Below are 23,448 nucleotides of genomic sequence, written 5' to 3'. Positions count from 1 at the left end.
TTCTTCCGCTACCTCCAGCTGCGGCATGCCCTCGCCTCGAGCATTACCGGCCTCGACTCCCTGCCGGAGTTCAGCCCGATTGAGGCAAAAGTGTTTATGGGAGACTTGGGAGACAGGAAGGTCTCTAAGATTTATCAGACGCTTGTTATCCACTGCTCCTCCACTCTCCGCTCCCTTCGGGAGGCGTGGGAGGTGGACGTGGGCGCCTTGGACGAGGACGATTGGAGGGAGGCGCTGGAGTCCCCGCGCGGCACCGCCATTGCGGTCCGGCTCCGCCTGATTCAATTCAAGTATTTGCACCGTGCTTATTATACGCGTGAACGTCTGTGGAAGGCTGGCTTGATTGCGTCCCCGGAATGCCTGCGTTGTGGGGCGGTGCCTGGCTCCCTAATGCATACGGTGTGGTCGTGTGGTCGCCTGACTGGATTCTGGAGGGGCGTGTGGAGTTGCCTGGCTGAGGTCCTGGGTTGGGATCTTCCTCGTACCCCCCGGCTGGGCCTGTTGCATATTATGGAAGGGGTTGGGGGCAACATATATAAGCGTCACCTGTTGCTCCTGGGGCTGGTGGTGGCCAAACAAGACCTGGCTCGGGCATGGAAGTCTGTGAGGGCCCCCCCCCTGTCTGCATGGAAGGCTGGGTTAGATTATTTCATGAGCCTGGAGAAGCCGATCTTTGAGGCGCGGGGCTGTCCGCGCAAACATTTCAAGATCTGGAAGCGGTGGGCCGACTACCGCGGCCTGTCCTTGGACCCCCCGGCGGAGCAGGAGGAGGACATTTGAACACAGTGACACTTCTGGCCTGTAGCGGCAAAGCCCTGGCGGCACTATACCTGCTTATTCTTTGTATATTTCCTTTTCTGTTGCCTTTTTGTACACGTGTGGTGGGGGGGTTGGGGGGGAGTGTTGGTACGGGGGGGAGGAGTAGTTGGGGGTTAGAGTAGGCTGCTGGGGCATTTCTAAACTGAGCTTATTTTGTATTTACTTCAACTCTTCTTGCATATGTCATGGATGCATTGATATTGTTGTGGTGATCTTGGTGTGTGGAGATACCACATTCTTGATACTCCTATGCTCAATAAACTTGGTTTTGAAAAAAAAAAAATTAGGGAATTTCAATAAAACGAAAAACTCTAAACAGTGGTTCCCTGTGGATGTATAATAAATCCGTCTATAAATCAGCTACAACAACACTACATCAAGAGGGCATATAGCAGCGCACTCTCCTTTTGCCCGTATAGACATTTTATTTTGCTACATGTGAGCAGTCTAAATTACCACAGTAGAGTTAGAGCCGAGGTCCAGATAGAAAGCAACCGAAAATATAAAAAAAACAAGGCTATTTATTTTAAAAGCCGAAATAAACAAAAGTAAGAGACTACGGAGCAGCTGTTTCCAATGAGCCCCGTCAGGACTTGTGCCCTTAGTTATAAAGTGTGCGCAACTTCTGCTCCTTTCTCCAGAGAAAGGCATAACTCGGCTCACAGAAATACACTTCTTTCCATATTTACACAATACATAATCACGCCTATGGCCTGTGCCCTCCTTGTGCGTCATTTCCCTCCACTCAGTTATAGTAAAAAATAAGCAGTCTTTACACCACCTGATGATGAGGCACAGAACATGAATGCATTCACATGTTATGCCGGGTGCATGGTTCAAAATTTGGAAAGGGTATTTTTTTTTAATGTTTCACATAAGAGGCTAACTTATCGAGCGCATGGTTATCCCTATGGCGGGTCTCACTCGGCCTTATTGGCTGATAAGGGATATTTATTGTTAACAAACTCAATGGTACTTATTTTATTGACCGTGGAAGGATGAAAGACCAAGTGCATCCCCCAGAATTCCAAAATGCGTCCATCCGATTAAACAAAGATTACTGCAGATGATGCATTCGTTTGTTGAGAGATCAGACCGCGCTTATTCCTTACGCCCCAGAGTCCTCCAACAGAGCCCCACAACATGACGCATCAATCATTTCTCAGGTGGCCGCATCATCTATACTACTATAATAAAGCAGAAACTTTCAGGCTTTGAGGCGGGTAAACTCGGGAACCACTGCGCCAATCTACACACCCGATATACCGCTGAAATCGGCAGGGTGTGTAGATGGTTATAGGCTACATAAATTTAAAAAAATAAACGTTATTTAAAATGTTAGATTAAAAAAAAAAGTAGTCCCTCAAAAGTAGCGCCGGCCGCGACATGCGTGGTCATGTTAGGAGCACGTGGAATAGCGGCGTCCGAGGAGTGGCGGACATGGCGCGGGGGAGGAGCGGTGACGTCAGGAGCAGAGGACCGGTGGCGGAGGAGGAGCGGCGGACATGGCGCAGGGGAGGAGTGCTGGTGCGAGCGGACAGGCGGGAGCAGCGCTGGCGGAGTTAAGGGCACTCATGTAGGGGCAGGCGGGGGACGGGACGGGCCGGGCGGGAGACGGGACGGGGCGGGCGGGCTCGCGGCGGTCGGGGAAGCCTGAGAACAAGTAAGAGGAGGCAAGCGGTGCACTACAAATGTCAGACAAACGGTGCATTACAGGAGGAAAAAGTGACGTGTAGCCAGACGGGTTTTAGATGCTGTAAACGTTTGAGCCACCTCTGCTTCCGTAGGATTATCCCATGCTCTTCTCAATGGGACTCTGTGCTCCGCCGTTAACAAAGTGCCCAACGAAGGCCTACACACGGTCAGGAGAAAAAATGTACCCCCTCGAAAGAGGCCACCTTCTGTCAGCAGTGAATATGTTATTGTTTTGATGCGTTTGCTTCACTATAGGAGATTATATTTATATAGGAATATTTCCTTCACGAATACCTGCGTTCCTTGGATGGAGTGGAGGGAAGGGGGTGGATGACGTGTGCACGAGGAAAAAGTGGCGTGTGCAGGTTACAAAAGTGGGGCGGGCGGGGGCCCTGAAGCAAAGTAAATTACAGGAGGAAAAAGTGACGTCTGCAGGTTACAAAAGCGGGGCGGGAGGGGGCCCTGAAGCCTAATTGCTCCCGGGCAACGTCGGGACTGGCTGCTAGTATACTAATAAGGAGTTGTACTCTTGGGCTGTGTCACTAGTATCAAGTAGAAGGTTCATCTCCAGCGCTATCACTAGTATACAACTAGATAGTTCTTCTCCTGCACTTTCACTAGTATAAAAGTAAAGGGTTCTTCTCCTGTGCTGTCACTAGTATACAAGTAGAGGAGTCTTCTGTGCTGTAATTAGTATACAAGTAGAGGGTTTTTCTCCTCCGCTGTCACTAGTACACAAGTAGAGGGTCTTCCCCTGCGCTGTCACTAGTAAACAAGTAGAGGGTTCTTCTCCTGTGCTGTCACTAGTATACAAGTAGAGGGTTCTTCTCCTGCACTGTCACTAGTATACAAGTAGAGGGTTCTTCTCCTGCACTGTCACTAGTATACAAGTAGAGGGTTCTTCTCCTGCACTGTCACTAGTATACAAGTAGAGGGTTCTTCTCCTGCACTGTCACTAGTATACAAGTAGAGCGTACTTCTCCTGTGCTGTCACTAGTAAACAAGTAGAGGAGTCTTCTGTGCTGTAATTAGTATACAAGTAGAGGGTTTTTCTCCTCCGCTGTCACTAGTACACAAGTAGAGGGTCTTCCCCTGCGCTGTCACTAGTAAACAAGTAGAGGGTTCTTCTCCTGCGCTGTCACGAGTAAACAAGTAGAGGGTTCTTCTCCTGCACTGTCACTAGTATACAAGTAGAGGGTTCTTCTCCTGCACTGTCACTAGTATACAAGTAGAGCGTACTTCTCCTGTGCTGTCACTAGTAAACAAGTAGAGGAGTCTTCTGTGCTGTAATTAGTATACAAGTAGAGGGTTTTTCTCCTCCGCTGTCACTAGTACACAAGTAGAGGGTCTTCCCCTGCGCTGTCACTAGTAAACAAGTAGAGGGTTCTTCTCCTGTGCTGTCACGAGTAAACAAGTAGAGGGTTCTTCTCCTGCACTGTCACTAGTATACAAGTAGAGGGTTCTTCTCCTGTGCTGTCACTAGTGAACAAATAGGGGTTCTTCTGTGCTGTAACTAGTATACAAGTGGAGGGTTCATATCCTGCGCTGTCACTAGTACACAAGTAGAGAGTTCTTCTGTGCTGTAATTAGTATACAAGTAGAGGGTTCTTCTCCTGCGCTGTCACTAGTACACAAGTAGAGAGTTCTTCTGTGCTGTAATTAGTATACAAGTAGAGGGTTCTTCTCCTGCGCTGTCACTAGTACACAAGTAGAGGGTTCTTCTCCTGTGCTGTCACTAGTAAACAAGTAGAGAGTTCTTCTCCTGTGCTGTCACTAGTAAACAAGTAGAGAGTTCTTCTCCTGTGCTGTCACTAGTATACAAGTAGAGGGTTCTTCTCCTGCGCTGTCACTAGTACACAAGTAGAGGGTTCTTCTCCTGTGCTGTCACTAGTAAACAAGTAGAGAGTTCTTCTCTTGTGCTGTCACTAGTATACAAGTAGAGAGTTCTTCTCTTGTGCTGTCACTAGTATACAAGTAGAGAGTTCTTCTCTTGTGCTGTCACTAGTATACAAGTAGAGAGTTCTTCTCTTGTGCTATCACTAGTATACAAGTAGAGGGTTCTTGTCCTGTGCTGTCACTAGTATACAAGTAGAGAGTTCTTCTCTTGTGCTGTCACTAGTATACAAGTAGAGAGTTCTTCTCTTGTGCTGTGTCACTAGTATGCAAGTGGAGGGTTGTGCTCCTTTGCTGTGTCACTATCACATAGGTAGCGCGTTGTATTCCTGTGCTGTGTCAATAGTGCACAAGTTGGTTGTTGTGCTGCTGTGCTGTGTCAATACTGTGCAGGTAGAGGGTTGTACTCCTGCGGTGTGCCACTAGCATACAGACAATGACAGCACAGTAGTGCAACAATCTAACTGTATACTAGTGACACCGCTCAGGAGCACAACTGTCTACCTTAATACAAGTGAAAGATCACTGGAGCACAATCCTCCTGGTATACTAGTGGCACAACACAGGAGCAGCACAAGAGCACAACCCTATACCTGTATACTAGTGACACGGAACAGGAGCACAAACCTCCACGAGCACAAACATCTACCTGCATACTAGTCAATCATACAGGAGCTCAATCCTCAACCTATATATTTGTGACACAGCATAGGAGCACACTCCTCTACCTATATAGTAGTGATACAGTAGAGGAGCACAACCCCTACCCATATACTAGTGACATAACACAAGAGTACAACCCTCTAACTGTATACTGGTGGCAACACAGAAGAACAACCATCTGCTCACTGCTAGTGACAGCACAGAAGCATAATCTGCTACCTGTATACTAGTGACACACACAGGAGCACAACCTGCTACCTGTACACTAGTGACACAGCATAGGAGCACAACCCTCTACCTGTATACTAGTGACACACACAGGAGCACAACCTGCTACCTGTACACTAGTGACACAGCATAGGAGCACAACCCTCTACCTGTTTAGTATTGACACATCTCAGGATCACAACCCTCTACCTCTATACGAGTGACCCAGCACAGGAGCAGAACTCTCTTCCAGGAGTGAGGACTCTACAGAATTTCTGAGTCCAGACCTTCTTGGTGATGGCAGAGAGATACACCTCTATCCACTGCTGAAACCCTCCGATTCCTGCTGGGGTGAGACATACCTCACCTCATAACACACACACACTTCTGCTCTAGGCCACAATGTGGCATACCTCACCTGATAACGCACAGGTTCCAAAGCTACTGTGTGACATACCTCACATGATAACACACATGATCCTACGATAAACTGCAGTGTGACATACCTCACCTGATAACACACTGGCTCTTGCTCTAAGCCACAGTGCGACATACCTCACCTGATAACACACAGGCTCCTGCTCTAAGCCACAGTGTCACATACCTCACCCGATAACACACAGGCTCCTGCTCTAAGCCACAGTGCGACATACCTCATCTGATAACAGACAGGCTCCTGCTCTAAGCCACAGTGCGACATACCTCACTTGATAACACACAGGCTCCTGCTCTAAGCCACAGTGCGACATACCTCACTTGATAACACACAGGCTCCTGCTCTAAGCCACATTGTGAGACAAACAAACCAAATTGCCGGGCAGTATGAATTGGTAGAAACAAATACGCACCTAGTACAATGAATTGCTAGGCTGACAAACCATTTGTGTTTAGTCACTTGTATTTTTATGAAAAAAGATTTTGACCAAATGCCTTGGCATCAAAGGATTCACACCGCATTTACAGAGGTTCACAAGTACATTGAAAAAACCATATACATTACATTGAATCAAAACATACACATATAACAATTGTGATGACAATGAATATAGACAACTGTGTAATGCCTCAAAAAATTTCGTTTGTTGAGGCACCAATCCTGGATGAAAATAAACAAGTGGACAGACAAGATGACAAACTAGCCTACTTGTTTTCACCACCGCTAGATACACATTGATTGATTTATCAAATGGTGCAAAAAATAGGAAGACACAAAACTATGCAACAATGTAGAATTTTGTGTGAGTTATATTCCTATTATGCCCTGATAGTTCAGTATCTGGGTGGAGCAGGACGCCGACGCGTTTCGAACCCGTTCAGTAGATTAAGGGTTCTCCTCAGGACAAGGATTGGGGAGGTCGTTGTCGCTGTGAATTAAGTTAAAAACATGGTGTCAATGAAAAGCTGACTAATACCTCACTTCAACTCAAACACTGTGAGGGAGTAAGCAAATACCTTATGCTGGAAATATCAGGATACTACCTGTGAATAAGACGATATAAACCCTAGTTAGTCTCTGTTGTTTGTCAGACACTCTGAGCCACCGTATACAAAAAGGAACTTAGCTTTAGGCACGTACCTTGATGTTTAAAGCACTAGAAGGTGTAAGGGGTGCTGATGCGCCTAAAATCAATTGCTGTGCCTGGGGAAAGTAAACAACACGTTGTATTACAATCCCAACTAGAATGCCCTGGTTTGCGTCTTCACACATAACTGTTAGTAACAAAAATTGCAGCAGAGTCCTACCTTCGTTTGCAGGATTTTGATTCTATGCACGAACACGAGCGGCAGCCGCCGCGGTAGTTCGGCAACTGAAAAACCAAAGGGAATGCGGTAATTAGCGAGGAGCTGGAATCGCGCTCACTCGATCTGTCCAAGTTTGTTTAGAAAGGACTTACGTTTTGGACGAGTAAATCGGAGCTATGCATCAGGCACCCAGGCGGCAAGAAACTGGCAACGCGAGTGCAGGGGGGGCGTGTCCGAGTGTATTTAACGCGCGATGCGTGTAACACGGCCTGATGGGACATGTAGTTCACTCCATGGGTGCTATTATTATTGCACGAGTGCCCGCTAAATAGATTGGTAGAACGCACTCCACAAGGGAAATATTATGAAACCGATGTTAGATCAAGGCAGGCGTGGGGGTTCGTGTTGGGATGTGTGATCTCCTTGTGACAGTCTAACGCATGTTTAATCAAGTGGACAGAGGGGGGCTCAGAGACAGAGGGGACACACTTGGAGACCCTTGCGAAAGGTATGCGGGTGGCATATGTACTACGTGGTTGTACAGACACATGAGCAGCAAGCAGCAAAGACAAGCAATCGCTGCAGGCAGGCTATCTACAGATTACTGAGTTCATTAAGGTCATTGAGTCCCACCATGGCAGTGTTGAACCTCAAGATGAGGTAGGCCTCTTTTTGAGCAAGGCGTGCATCTGGGTCCCCGCCTGCTCCTGGAGTGTTCTTAATGTTCGCCAGAATCGTCCATTTCAGATCATTAGATGAATGTTCTTTTCGTAAAAAGTGGGATACCAAGGGTGCTGTCAAAACTTTGTTATTTATCCTTGATCGATGCTGGATAATGCGTTGACGCGCTTCTTGGGTTGTTTTGCCAATGTAGACCTTTCCACAGGGGCATGTGATGGCGTATACTGCATACTTGGTCTTGCAGTTTGTAAAGTTGTTATGACGCCAGTATTTTTGGCCATCCGTGAACAGGGTTCCTTCTGTTGTCAAGTTACACACTGAGCATGTCCCACATTTGCGATGGCCCATTACCGGGCCCATGTTGAAGAGGGTTCCTTGTGTTTCTTTTTTCGTGGCACCCCTTGTAGATGAGATCTGTTGTCCGATGCTTCTGTTTTTTTTAAGTGCGAATAGAGGTTTGCCAATATCCGGTAGGATTTCTTCAATCAGATGCCAATTATTTCGGATTATTTTCTGTACTGGGTTAGTGTGGTGCCCAAAGGTGGAAACACAGACCATTCTCTCGACATTGGATTTCTCTCGTTTTTGCAAAAGATGTTCCCGAGGTGTCCATCTTGCCCTCTTCATAGATTGTTTCAAAAGTTTGGCCGGATAGCCTCGTGCTTTCAGCTTATTGGTCAGAGTTTCTCCGTGAATGGTGAAATCTTCCGTTCTCGAGCAGTTCCTTCTCACTGAATTTTATGTCTGGACTGCGATTATTCAGCCACTGATGGAACTCTTCAAGGGATTCTGATGTGCCATTCCAGATGCACCACACATCATCTATGTACCTGAGCCACTGCCCAATGTGAGCTCCGTACGGGTTGTTATTATAAACAAATCTCTCCTCATATTGGGCCATATAGAGTATAGCCATTTCCGGGGCGAAGGGACACCCCATTGCCGATCCCTTTATCTGTAGAAACATTTCATCCTCGAATACGAAGAAGTTCTTTTTAAGGGCAAGAGATGCCAGAATAATCGCAGTCCAGACATAAAATTCAGTCTGGCATACGACTGCAGATCCATGCCGTTCCTTGATGTGGAGATCAAATCTACACCAGAAGGCCTGAAGTCCACACTCTTCCAGAAAAAAACGGATAGGAATAATGCGCTACACTACGCAAGTTTCCACCCTAAAAGCTTGAAGAACAATCTTCCATATGGCCAGTATCTACGGGTGAGAAGGAACTGCTCGAGAACGGAAGATTTCACCATTCACTGAGAAACTCTGACCAATAAGCTGAAAGCACGAGGCTATCCGGCCAAACTTTTGAAACAATCTATGAAGAGGGCAAGATGGACACCTCGGGAACATCTTTTGCAAAAACGAGAGAAATCCAATGTCGAGAGAATGGTCTCTGTGTTTCCACCTTTGGGCCCCACACTAACCCAGTACAGAAAATAATCCGAAATAATTGGCATCTGATTGAAGAAATCCTACCGGATATTGGCAAACCTCTATTCGCACTTAAAAAAAACAGAAGCATCGGACAACAGATCTCATCTACAAGGGGTGCCACGAAAAAAGAAACACAAGGAACCCTCTTCAACATGGGCCCGGTAATGGGCCATCGCAAATGTGGGACATGCTCAGTGTGTAACTTGACAACAGAAGGAACCCTGTTCACGGATGGCCAAAAATACTAGCGTCATAACAACTTTACAAACTGCAAGACCAAGTATGCAGTATACGCCATCACATGCCCCTGTGGAAAGGTCTACATTGGCAAAACAACCCAAGAAGCGCGTCAACGCATTATCCAGCATCGATCAAGGATAAATAACAAAGTTTTGACAGCACCCTTGGTATCCCACTTTTTACGAAAAGAACATTCATCTAATGATCTGAAATGGACGATTCTGGCGAACATTAAGAACACTCCAGGAGCAGGCGGGGACCCAGATGCACGCCTTGCTCAAAAAGAGGCCTACCTCATCTTGAGGTTCAACACTGCCATGGTGGGACTCAATGACCTTAATGAACTCAGTAATCTGTAGATAGCCTGCCTGCAGCGATTGCTTGTCTTTGCTGCTTGCTGCTCATGTGTCTGTACAACCACGTAGTACATATGCCACCCGCATACCTTTCGCAAGGGTCTCCAAGTGTGTCCCCTCTGTCTCTGAGCCCCCCTCTGTCCACTTGATTAAACATGCGTTAGACTGTCACAAGGAGATCACACATCCCAACACGAACCCCCACGCCTGCCTTGATCTAACATCGGTTTCATAATATTTCCCTTGTGGAGTGCGTTCTACCAATCTATTTAGCGGGCACTCGTGCAATAATAATAGCACCCATGGAGTGAACTACATGTCCCATCAGGCCGTGTTACACGCATCGCTCGTTAAATACACTCGGACACGCCCCCCCTGCACTCGCGTTGCCAGTTTCTTGCCGCCTGGGTGCCTGATGCATAGCTCCGATTTACTCGTCCAAAACGTAAGTCCTTTCTAAACAAACTTGGACAGATCGAGTGAGCGCGATTCCAGCTCCTCGCTAATTACCGCATTCCCTTTGGTTTTTCAGTTGCCGAACTACCGCGGCGGCTGCCGCTCGTGTTCGTGCATAGAATCAAAATCCTGCAAACGAAGGTAGGACTCTGCTGCAATTTTTGTTACTAACAGTTATGTGTGAAGACGCAAACCAGGGCATTCTAGTTGGGATTGTAATACAACGTGTTGTTTACTTTCCCCAGGCACAGCAATTGATTTTAGGCGCATCAGCACCCCTTACACCTTCTAGTGCTTTAAACATCAAGGTACGTGCCTAAAGCTAAGTTCCTTTTTGTATACGGTGGCTCAGAGTGTCTGACAAACAACAGAGACTAACTAGGGTTTATATCGTCTTATTCACAGGTAGTATCCTGATATTTCCAGCATAAGGTATTTGCTTACTCCCTCACAGTGTTTGAGTTGAAGTGAGGTATTAGTCAGCTTTTCATTGACACCATGTTTTTAACTTAATTCACAGTGACAACGACCTCCCCAATCCTTGTCCTGAGGAGAACCCTTAATCTACTGAACGGGTTCGAAACGCGTCGGCGTCCTGCTCCACCCAGATACTGAACTATCAGGGCATAATAGGAATATAACTCACACAAAATTCTACATTGTTGCATAGTTTTGTGTCTTCCTATTTTTTGCACCATTTGATAAATCAATCAATGTGTATCTAGCGGTGGTGAAAACAAGTAGGCTAGTTTGTCATCTTGTCTGTCCACTTGTTTATTTTCATCCAGGATTGGTGCTTCAACAAACGAAATTTTTTGAGGCATTACACAGTTGTCTATATTCATTGTCATCACAATTGTTATATGTGTATGTTTTGATTCAATGTATTGTATATGGTTTTTTCAATGTACTTGTGAACCTCTGTAAATGCGGTGTGAATCCTTTGATGCCAAGGCATTTGGTCAAAATCTTTTTTCATAAAAATACAAGTGACTAAACACAAATGGTTTGTCAGCCTAGCAATTCATTGTACTAGGTGCGTATTTGTTTCTACCAATTCATACCAATTTGGTTTGTTTGTCTCATAAGAGTGGTCCAGCCGGTCAGAGACAGGACCCAGCCTTTCCCCTTTTTTTCTAAGCCACATTGTGACATACCTCACCTGATAACACACAGGCTCCCGCTCTAGCTCACAGTGTGACATATCTCACCTGATAACACACAGGCTCCTGTTCTAAGCCACAGTATGACATACCTCACCTGATAACACACAGGCTCCTGCTCTAAGCCAGTGTTACATACCTCACCTGATAACACACAGGCTCCCGCTCTAGCTCACAGTGTGACATACCTCACGGAGTATGCTCATCTTGAGCTTTCACAGGGAGTACCCCCTGAAGAAGGGCTAGACCCAAAATGCATCGGGGATCTTGTTGAAATTCCTGTGAATTGAACAATGGATGATTTCATACGTTAAGACACTTATTTGCAATGAAGAATGTAACTATGCAAGTGAATGGATATTTCACAATCGGAATATGCTGTTAAATAAACTTAAGTGAAATACGAACAATAGAGAGTTGACTGTATAAAGCGATTTTTTTCCGCATAGGAGAGCTTACATGAGTTTGCCCTTCCAGTGGTGAAGGACTTCCTACATCGTATCAAATCTGCACACCTCAAGATCAGGAGGTGATACTCTATAGCACCCACACACTGTGGAAATGTGGTTTCAATTATTAACTTTTGTTGAAAAAGGAGTGCGACCGTTCTCTCATTTGTACCTCACCTGATAACACACAGGCTCCTGCTGTAAGCCACAGTGTGGCATACCCCACCTGATAACACACAGACTCCTGCTCTAAGCCACAGTGTGACATACCTCACCTGATAACACACAGGCTCCTGCTCTAAGCCACAGTGTAACATACCTCACCTGATAACACACAGGCTCATGCTCTAAGCCACAGTGTGACATACCCCACCTGATAACACACAGACTCCTGCTCTAAGCCACAGTGTGACATACCTCACCTGATAACACACAGGCTCCTGCTCTAAGCCACAGTGTGACATACCTCACCTGATAACACACAGGCATCTGCTCTGAGCCACAGTGTGACATACCTCACCTGATAACACACAGGCATCTGCTCTGAGCCACAGTGTGACACACCTCACCTGATAACACACAGGCTCCTGCTCTAAGCCACAGTGGGACATACCTCACCTGATAACACACAGGCGACTGATCTAAGCCACAGTGGGACATACCTCACCAGATAACACACAGGCGACTGATCTAAGCCACAGTGTGACATACCTCACCTGATAACACACAGGCGACTGATCTAAGCCACAGTGGGACATACCTCACCTGATAACACACAGGCTCCTGCTCCAATCCACAGTGTGACATACCTCACCTGATAACACACAGGCTCCTGCTCTAAGCCACAGTGTGACATACCTCACCTGATAACACACAGGCGACTGATCTAAGCCACAGTGTGACATACCTCACCTGATAACACACAGGCGACTGATCTAAGCCACAGTGGGACTAAGCATGGGCGGAAAATCCGTTTCGCTCGCGGATTTTGTGGATTTTCGGTAAATTCACAATCCGCGAGATTCCCGAATCTCCCGCAAATTCCGCAAATCCGCGAGCAGCGGATTTTGCTTGCACTGTTCGCGTGAGTTCGCGGCTTCCCAGTACAACTTCGCGCCCCGCGAATAAGTGCAAAATTGCAGAAATACGATCTTAGCAAAACTGAAACTACTTACCAGGTTCAAAAGTTCAGGCTCATCATTAGTAGCCATTTCCTGTAGTGCTTCCTGAGGGGCCCCTCCAGAGTTCAGTTGCCCGTTGCAACTATTATGTGACCCTGCTCTGAACCTCAGAATAGTTACACATATGCCACAAAGGTCCTGAATTACAGCTAAGGGAGACAAGCAGGAGCCAGGCTGGAAGTTCAAATCCATTAATCAGCCCCTAATTCATTATTGTCAGTTGGGGCAGGGCAGGTGTTGTAACTAATTTTGCAACAATGAAAGCACTTAGCAAGTGCAAAAGATCACTAATCAGGAAGCACTAAGGAAGCAGTTGCCAGCTAAAAAAATATTCTGTGACACATTAATCAGCCCCAAATTAATTCAGGTCACTTGAGGCAGGGAAGGTGTGCTTGCGTTGCCACAATAATGTACACTGACTGGACAACCAGAGGGTGCTGTGATGAAACAGAGGGTGGCATGGGTGGGCCAGAGGGTGGCATGAGTAGTCAGAGAGTGGCAGTGGTGACAGAGAGTGGCAGTGATGAAGAAGAGTGTCCCAAACAGGCTGGACACGTAGAAACAACAAGTTCGCGAAACTTGCGACCCGACAGGTACGTTCGCAATTTGCGAAATTGTACAAAACCCTCGCGAATTGGCAGAAACCCGCGCAAACACAAAAAAAAAAAAATTCGCGAGAATTCGCGGATTTTGCGGATTGCGAGTTCGCAAATCCGCAAAATTCGCGAACGCGAGATTCGCAAAATTCGCCCATGCTTAAGTGGGACATACCTCACCTGATAACACACAGGCTCCTGCTCCAATCCACAGTGTGACATACCTCACCTGATAACACACAGGCGGCTGATCTAAGCCACAGTGTGACATACCTCACCTGATAACACACTGGCTCTTGCTCTAAGCCACAGTGCGACATACCTCACCTGATAACACACAGGCTCCTGCTCTAAGTCACAGTGTCACATACCTCACCCGATAACACACAAGCTCCTGCTCTAAGCCACAGTGCGACATACCTCACCTGATAACACACAGGCTCCCGCTCTAGCTCACAGTGTGACATATCTCACCTGATAACACACAGGCTCCTGTTCTAAGCCACAGTATGACATACCTCACCTGATAACACACAGGCTCCTGCTCTAAGCCAGTGTTACATACCTCACCTGATAACACACAGGCTCCCGCTCTAGCTCACAGTGTGACATACCTCACGGAGTATGCTCATCTTGAGCTTTCACAGGGAGTACCCCCTGAAGAAGGGCTAGACCCAAAATGCATCGGGGATCTTGTTGAAATTCCTGTGAATTGAACAATGGATGATTTCATACGTTAAGACACCTATTTGCAATGAAGAATGTAACTATGCAAGTGAATGGATATTTCACAATCGGAATATGCTGTTGAATAAACTTAAGTAAAATACGAACAATAGAGAATTGACTGTATAAAGCGATTTTTTTCCGCATAGGAGTGCTTACATGAGTTTGCCCTTCCAGTGGTGAAGGACTTCCTACATCGTATCAAATCTGCACACCTCAAGATCAGGAGGTGATACTCTATAGCACCCACACACTGTGGAAATGTGGTTTCAATTATTAACTTTTGTTGAAAAAGGAGTGCGACCGTTCTCTCATTTGTACCTCACCTGATAACACACAGGCTCCTGCTCTAAGCCACAGTGCGACATACCCCACCTGATAACACACAGACTCCTGCTCTAAGCCACAGTGTGACATACCTCACCTGATAACACACAGGCTCCTGCTCTAAGCCACAGTGTAACATACCTCACCTGATAACACACAGGCTCATGCTCTAAGCCACAGTGTGACATACCCCACCTGATAACACACAGACTCCTGCTCTAAGCCACAGTGTGACATACCTCACCTGATAACACACAGGCTCCTGCTCTAAGCCACAGTGTAACATACCTCACCTGATAACACACAGGCTCATGCTCTAAGCCACAGTGTGACATACCCCACCTGATAACACACAGACTCCTGCTCTAAGCCACAGTGTGACATACCTCACCTGATAACACACAGGCTCCTGCTCTAAGCCACAGTGTGACATACCTCACCTGATAACACACAGGCATCTGCTCTGAGCCACAGTGTGACATACCTCACCTGATAACACACAGGCATCTGCTCTGAGCCACAGTGTGACACACCTCACCTGATAACACACAGGCTCCTGCTCTAAGCCACAGTGGGACATACCTCACCTGATAACACACAGGCGACTGATCTAAGCCACAGTGGGACATACCTCACCAGATAACACACAGGCGACTGATCTAAGCCACAGTGTGACATACCTCACCTGATAACACACAGGCGACTGATCTAAGCCACAGTGGGACATACCTCACCTGATAACACACAGGCTCCTGCTCCAATCCACAGTGTGACATACCTCACCTGATAACACACAGGCTCCTGCTCTAAGCCACAGTGTGACATACCTCACCTGATAACACACAGGCGACTGATCTAAGCCACAGTGTGACATACCTCACCTGATAACACACAGGCGACTGATCTAAGCCACAGTGGGACATACCTCACCTGATAACACACAGGCTCCTGCTCCAATCCACAGTGTGACATACCTCACCTGATAACACACAGGCTCCTGCTCTAAGCCACAGTGTGACATACCTCACCTGATAACACACAGGCGACTGATCTAAACCACAGTGTGACATACTTCACCTGATAACACACAGGCGACTGATCTAAGCCACAGGGGGACATAACTCACCTGATAACACACAGGCGACTGATCTAAGCCACAGTGTGACATACCTCACCTGATAACACACAGGCGGCTGATCTAAGCCACAGTGTGACATACCTCACCTGATAACACACTGGCTCTTGCTCTAAGCCACAGTGCGACATACCTCACCTGATAACACACAGGCTCCTGCTCTAAGTCACAGTGTCACATACCTCACCCGATAACACACAAGCTCCTGCTCTAAGCCACAGTGCGACATACCTCACCTGATAACACACAGGCTCCCGCTCTAGCTCACAGTGTGACATATCTCACCTGATAACACACAGGCTCCTGTTCTAAGCCACAGTATGACATACCTCACCTGATAACACACAGGCTCCTGCTCTAAGCCAGTGTTACATACCTCACCTGATAACACACAGGCTCCCGCTCTAGCTCACAGTGTGACATACCTCACGGAGTATGCTCATCTTGAGCTTTCACAGGGAGTACCCCCTGAAGAAGGGCTAGACCCAAAATGCATCGGGGATCTTGTTGAAATTCCTGTGAATTGAACAATGGATGATTTCATACGTTAAGACACCTATTTGCAATGAAGAATGTAACTATGCAAGTGAATGGATATTTCACAATCGGAATATGCTGTTGAATAAACTTAAGTAAAATACGAACAATAGAGAATTGACTGTATAAAGCAATTTTTTTCCGCATAGGAGTGCTTACATGAGTTTGCCCTTCCAGTGGTGAAGGGCTTCCTACATCGTATCAAATCTGCACACCTCAAGATCAGGAGGTGATACTCTATAGCACCCACACACTGTGGAAATGTGGTTTCAATTATTAACTTTTGTTGAAAAAGGAGTGCGACCGTTCTCTCATTTGTACCTCACCTGATAACACACAGGCTCCTGCTCTAAGCCACAGTGTGACATACCCCACCTGATAACACACAGACTCCTGCTCTAAGCCACAGTGTGACATACCTCACCTGATAACACACAGGCTCCTGCTCTAAGCCACAGTGTAACATACCTCACCTGATAACACACAGGCTCATGCTCTAAGCCACAGTGTGACATACCCCACCTGATAACACACAGACTCCTGCTCTAAGCCACAGTGTGACATACCTCACCTGATAACACACAGGCTCCTGCTCTAAGCCACAGTGTAACATACCTCACCTGATAACACACAGGCTCATGCTCTAAGCCACAGTGTGACATACCCCACCTGATAACACACAGACTCCTGCTCTAAGCCACAGTGTGACATACCTCACCTGATAACACACAGGCTCCTGCTCTAAGCCACAGTGTGACATACCTCACCTGATAACACACAGGCATCTGCTCTGAGCCACAGTGTGACATACCTCACCTGATAACACACAGGCATCTGCTCTGAGCCACAGTGTGACACACCTCACCTGATAACACACAGGCTCCTGCTCTAAGCCACAGTGGGACATACCTCACCTGATAACACACAGGCGACTGATCTAAGCCACAGTGGGACATACCTCACCAGATAACACACAGGCGACTGATCTAAGCCACAGTGTGACATACCTCACCTGATAACACACAGGCGACTGATCTAAGCCACAGTGGGACATACCTCACCTGATAACACACAGGCTCCTGCTCCAATCCACAGTGTGACATACCTCACCTGATAACACACAGGCTCCTGCTCTAAGCCACAGTGTGACATACCTCACCTGATAACACACAGGCGACTGATCTAAGCCACAGTGTGACATACCTCACCTGATAACACACAGGCGACTGATCTAAGCCACAGTGGGACATACCTCACCTGATAACACACAGGCTCCTGCTCCAATCCACAGTGTGACATACCTCACCTGATAACACACAGGCTCCTGCTCTAAGCCACAGTGTGACATACCTCACCTGATAACACACAGGCGACTGATCTAAACCACAGTGTGACATACTTCACCTGATAACACACAGGCGACTGATCTAAGCCACAGGGGGACATAACTCACCTGATAACACACAGGCGACTGATCTAAGCCACAGTGTGACATACCTCACCTGATAACACACAGACGACTGATCTAAGCCACAGTGGGACATACCTCACCTGATAACACACAGGCTCCTGCTCTCAGCCACAGTGTGAAATAACTCACCTGATAACACACAGGCTCCTGCTCCAATCCACAGTGTGACATACCTCACCTGATAACACACAGGCTCCTGCTCTAAGCCACAGTGTGACATACCTCACCTGATAACACACAGGCGACTGATCTAAACCACAGTGTGACATACTTCACCTGATAACACACAGGCGACTGATCTAAGCCACAGGGGGACATACCTCACCTGATAACACACAGGCGACTGATCTAAGCCACAGTGTGACATACCTCACCTGATAACACACAGACGACTGATCTAAGCCACAGTGGGACATACCTCACCTGATAACACACAGGCTCCTGCTCTCAGCCACAGTGTGAAATAACTCACCTGATAACACACAGCTTCATATCTTAGGATAGGACAAGATATATAATGAACCTCTTCACCCAACTTTTATTGGAATTTGAATTTGTGAATTACCTGCAGAAACCAGTACAATTACAACAATTTATCTGGTAATTCTCCATTCAATAATAGAATACACATAATTTCTTAAACATGAAATTAACACATCATTGATTCCCCCTCACTCTGAATGAGGGCCGTAGTATGATATGCGTTCTGCGGCTCTTTCTGAGGGAACATATTCAGTGTTCTGGCAGGACGGGCAGCCGGCACTTCTCATATATCCTCTCTTCCACCCCAAGTGCTTCAACCTCCTGCACCCCCCCCATTTATATTCTCCTATGTCCGTGATATTAACTCACAATTGATTTCAGCCTGTCTCTTAGGGCCCGATTCACAGAACGAACTTAAGACTCAATCCTAAGCTTACTACTGTTTTGGTATTCACAGATTGCACTTACTACTTTTGGTATTCACAGAATGAACTTACTACTTTTGGCATTCACAGAATGCACTTACTACTTTTGGTATTCACAGAATGAACTTACTCATTTCGGTATTCACAGAAGTTAGGACTACTAACTTTACTACTACTAAATTGAGAAAAATCCTAATTTTAAGACTTTCGGTATTCACAGAAGGCATTTAGGAGTCCTAAAGTTAGGAGTCCTAACTTCTGTGAATACCGAAATGAGTAAGGTCATTCTGTGAATACCAAAAGTAGTAAGTTTAGGATTGAGTCTTAAGTTCATTCTGTAAATACCAAATCAGTAGTAAGTTTAGGATTGAGTCTTAAGTTCATTCTGTGAATCGGGCCCTTAGTCTTTGACTGTCTCTGCCTGCGGTGGGGTCTCTTCCTTGAACTCTCTCCATGGATCGAGCTTCTCTGTAGCTTCAAAAATTCTGACCTCTCTACAGTCTGTGAGGTGTCAGAGGAAAGGGAGACGGCATGAGTGTGAGTAGGACAGAAGACTGTAAAAGGGAAGGTAGTAAGAGATTGCAGTTCAGAAATTGGGAAAAGCACACTAGTGTTATGATTTTTTTTAAAGAAGCTATCAATCCATCCACCCTCCCCCTGAACTCCCTTTCTAGGGATAGCTTGTAGGAAGCTTTTTAATATCTAAACAGCTTTTATTTTTTTGTTTATGACAGGACAAGTTAAAAACTGAGAAGAAGAAAATGGAATCTGAGTTTCAAAAACTGCAGCAGCTCCTGAAAGAAAATGAGCAAACACTGAACAGAAGACTGGAGGAGATGGAGAAGAAAATCACCATGGTGGAAAATGCAAATATCACCAGACTGTCCAATCAAATCACCTCTCTCAATGCGCTGATAACAGAGATAGAAAAGAAGTGTGAGCAGCCAGCGTGGGAACTCCTGAAGGTGAGATATCAATCAACTTGGATTTGTAGAGCACAGCTAATCACCTTGAGGGTATCCAGGTGCTGGGTTCTTGCTACGATCAATCTTGAGTCCTTTTCTGAATTCAGGGAGAGAGGATGATGCTTGAAGGTGCAGGGAGAGGTTGTTCCAGGACTTTGCAGTGAGGTAGGAGAAGGAGCATCCTCCACTGTTGCTTCGGTGGATGCAGAGAGTGAGCGAGGGCGAGGGAGGTGAAGGGCAGGTGTCTGAAGGGTTGGTGGAAGTTCAGGTGGTGGTTGATGTATGCTAAACCTTGGTCATGGATTGCCTTGTAGGCGTAGGCCAACATCTTGAATTGGCATCTTTTCTGGATGGAGTACCAGTGGAGGTTCCTGAGGTGGGGGTGATGTGATCTGGCAGCTGAGTTTTGTATTGTCTGGAGTCTCTTCAGGAGGTGGGAGGTGAGTCCTGCCTAGAGCGTTTTGCCGTAGTGCAGCTAGCTGGTGACTAGGGCTTGAGTGATGGCTTTCCTGGTGTTGACTTGGAACCATCTGAAGATCTTTCAGAGCATGTGAAGGGTGCGGAATCAGACAGAGTAGATTGCTTTGATCTGGCGTTTCATGGTGAGTTAGCTGTCTAGTATGATCCTGAGGTTGCAGATATGGTCTGTCGTTGTGTTTCTGAGTTCAGAGGGCCATCAGGTGTGGTTCCATGCGAAGGAGTTGTTGCCAAAAATTTGTACTTCTGTCTTGTCCGTATTGAGGTTCATGCAGCTGCTCTTCATCCAGTCGGCGATGCTCGCCATGCATTGTTGGAAGTTGGTCCTGTGAGTGAGAGGATGAGCTGGGTGTTGTTTGCAAAGGATATGATGTTGAGGCCATGGGTTCTGACGATGTCGGCCAATATATGTGTTGAACAGTGTGGGACTGATTGATCTGCCTTGAGGGACGCTGCAGATGATGCTCTTGGGTACCGAAGTGAAGGGTGGTTTGTGGATCCTTTGGGTTCGTACGGTGCAGAAGTTTGTGATCCATCTGAGTGTTTCAATGTGGGTATGGCATGATACTGTGTTAAACGCTGCTTAGAGGTCGAGTAGAATCAGGGCTCCTGTCTCCCCTAAGTCGAGGATGGACCTGACATTATCAGTGGCGGCGATCAGTGCAGTCTCGGTGCTGTGGTTGGGGTGGAATCTGGTTTGAGAGGTGGCCAGTGGATTGTTGCTCTCCTGGTGTTCGGTGAGTTGGGTATTGATCCTCTTCGTGAGGATTTTGGCTATGTTGGGGAGCAGAGCGATGGGGCAGTAGATTTTGAGTTCTCTGGTGTCGGCGGAGGGTTTCTTGAGGATGGGTCTGACCCCTGCATGTTTCCATTGATGAGGAGAGGTAGCTGTGGTGATGAATGCCTTGAGAATGGAGGTGAGTTTGCAGCAGATTTCCTTGCTCTCGAGGTTGAAGAGGTAGTGGGGACAAGGGTCCCTGGGTGCTCCAGAGTAGATGAAATTCATGATGGCTGTGGTGCTCTGTGTGGTGAGCAGTTTCCATACGGTGAGCGGATGGTTGTGTGTGGTGTCAGTTGTCCTGAGGAGGCTGTATAGGTCGGTGAGTTAGGGTTCGAAGTTGCTGTAGATGGTGGATATCTTGTGTGGAATTAGTCAGCCAGGGTGTTGTGGAGTTCCTTGGAAGGGGTGATGGTGTTCTTGGTGGCTGAAGGGCAAGAGTGCTCTCTGGCGATGTTAAAGAATTCCTTGCTGTGGTTGAAACTGGCTTCGATGCAGTCCATGAGAGCGCATCTTTTCTGGTCTTTCAGGCGTTGATGGTATTTGTTTAGTGCTGACGTGAAGTCGACTCGGTCTGTAGGATCTTTGCTGATGCGTCAATGTCTTTCTAGGTATTTGCTGACTCGTTTCATGGTCCTGAGTTCTGGTGTATACCAATTGGCTTGTTTGGTGGAACTCCTGGTCTTGTCAGACTTGATAGGGGCAACTCTGTCCGAGCAGGTGGAGATACTGTTTGATAAATAAAACAGAAGAAGAAAGTGAAATATTCATATTTTGTGTTCAGCATTAAATGTATGAGTGGGACACACATTATCTCCTGCCTGGGTCAATGCACATCGACCACATGAACTCTGAGAGCCGCATACAATATACAGAGATGGTACATTGTCCTACTTGATGGTGGAAGCTCAATTAAAAATGCAAATAGTAAAATGTACAGTGACCTCTTACAGTGTTATATACAGGTTAATGCAACACACCAAGCAATTCCAATGATAGTGATTAACATAAGGACACCAAGGAGTAAAATGTGAAAAAAGCTGAGCCAACATCTCAGAGAATTTGGAAAAAAACAAATTCCTCCCTTTCTATTAAGTTTGAAAATATTTCTGTTCTAAAGCAGTTACTTTTCTCCTGATGGAGGTGCCCACTTACGTTTGCATGCACCGATCTCTTATTAGAGGGAACAGCTATATAAGTAGACATTTGGAATAGGTAATGGCAAGTTCACTGTGGGTTTTTTTCCACCCGAAATAAAGATAGATTGTCAAAGAAAACTCTTTAATTTGAAGAAGAGTGACAATTTTATATTAGAGGTAACCCTTGGTTATATTACAGAGTATGCAATATGCATGTCTGCAAATTGCTGCCCGGTAGCAAATCGAATTCCTCACCAGTATGGCTAAAGGTGGGATTAGAGGGATAAACCTCCTTATTGTGATCATACGCTGTCACTTTAACAGTGATGCTCTGCTCAAATGGGTTGATTAGTTTACAACAAAGAAGATTCCTGAGAAACAGCTCCACGTAAAGGGTACTAGATGACAGTGACAGGCAGTATCCCTCCAAGGGTGACTGAGAGCATCCAGAATATCCCTTCCAGGGTGCCTGGGAGAATCACCTCTCTGGGTCACAAACAGTTCTAAAACAGTCTAAGTTCAAGTAGTTTATAATGACTATGACCTGTCTTATGTTGGTACAAACATGTAATTTACCAGTCAGTCTAAACAAATGTTCAAATGCCATGTCTGCTTTCAGGAAAATGATAGATGGTAAACCTATGTTTCCCCGGAGCACCAATTTGTGAATCAAGCCTGTTAGAATTGGGGGTTTCTAGTTGGCACAGGTAGGTACTTGTGACAAATAGGGACCCTCTCCTCTAGTCAGGGTAACTGGGTACACTCCTAAAATAACCCCTGCTCACCCCCTTGGTAGCTTGGCACGGTCAGACAGGCTTATCTCAGAGACAGTGTGTAAAGCATTTGTGAACACATACAGTAATCAAGTGACAACACTAAAAATGGACACCACACAGGTTGTATAGTTATAAAAGTAAGTATCTTTTATATAGATTTATCACAAGACCAAAAACGATAAGAATAATCCACAGTACTATTAAAAATCAAAAGTTCTTGTTAAAAAGGCTTCAATCACAGTTCAAAAGTTCTTGTTAAAAAGGCTTAAATCACAGTTCTGTGTGAGTCAGTTTCCTTGTCCGGCTACAGCGTTGCTGAAATAACACAGAGTCTAACAAATCCAACGGACCACGTCGGTCCGCACCCACTCAAATGTCGACAGACTCAGCCACAGTACCTTTACTTGATGCGGCAGGCACGGGTGTGCGAGCCGGTTCAGGCATTCGTCGCGGTGCAGAAAAGAAAGCGTTGCAGGACGCGTTGTCCCTCGATGAGGTGCAGGCAGCGGCCTGTTGACGGAGTCGGTGGGTCCAAGGCGTACGTTGCAGGGTGAGATGGTGCTTTGTTGCGGTGCTTGCAGCTTGCGGTGCGGCGACAGAGCCAGAATTCGGGAGCTGGCGTCGAT

At 46.5% G+C, this 23,448-nt stretch overlaps 1 protein-coding gene across 1 annotated transcript in view; it reads left to right on the top strand.

Moving 5' to 3' along the window:
• The window catches only part of LOC147668285 (E3 ubiquitin-protein ligase TRIM39-like), a 198,650-nt gene that overhangs the window by 62,044 nt on the left and 113,158 nt on the right, over nt 1–23,448 (top strand). Inside the window, exon 3 of the mRNA XM_086948634.1 lies at nt 19,422–19,652. Within this exon, the coding sequence (XP_086804760.1) occupies nt 19,422–19,652 (231 nt within the window). The remainder of the gene's footprint in view (nt 1–19,421; nt 19,653–23,448) is intronic.

This window comes from Lissotriton vulgaris, unplaced genomic scaffold (genome assembly GCF_964263255.1).
Source record: "Lissotriton vulgaris unplaced genomic scaffold, aLisVul1.2 SCAFFOLD_328, whole genome shotgun sequence".
Lineage (NCBI taxonomy): Eukaryota > Metazoa > Chordata > Amphibia > Caudata > Salamandridae > Lissotriton > Lissotriton vulgaris.
The sequence above is the reverse complement of the archived record's forward strand: the minus strand, read 5'-3'. Positions and strand labels throughout refer to the sequence as shown.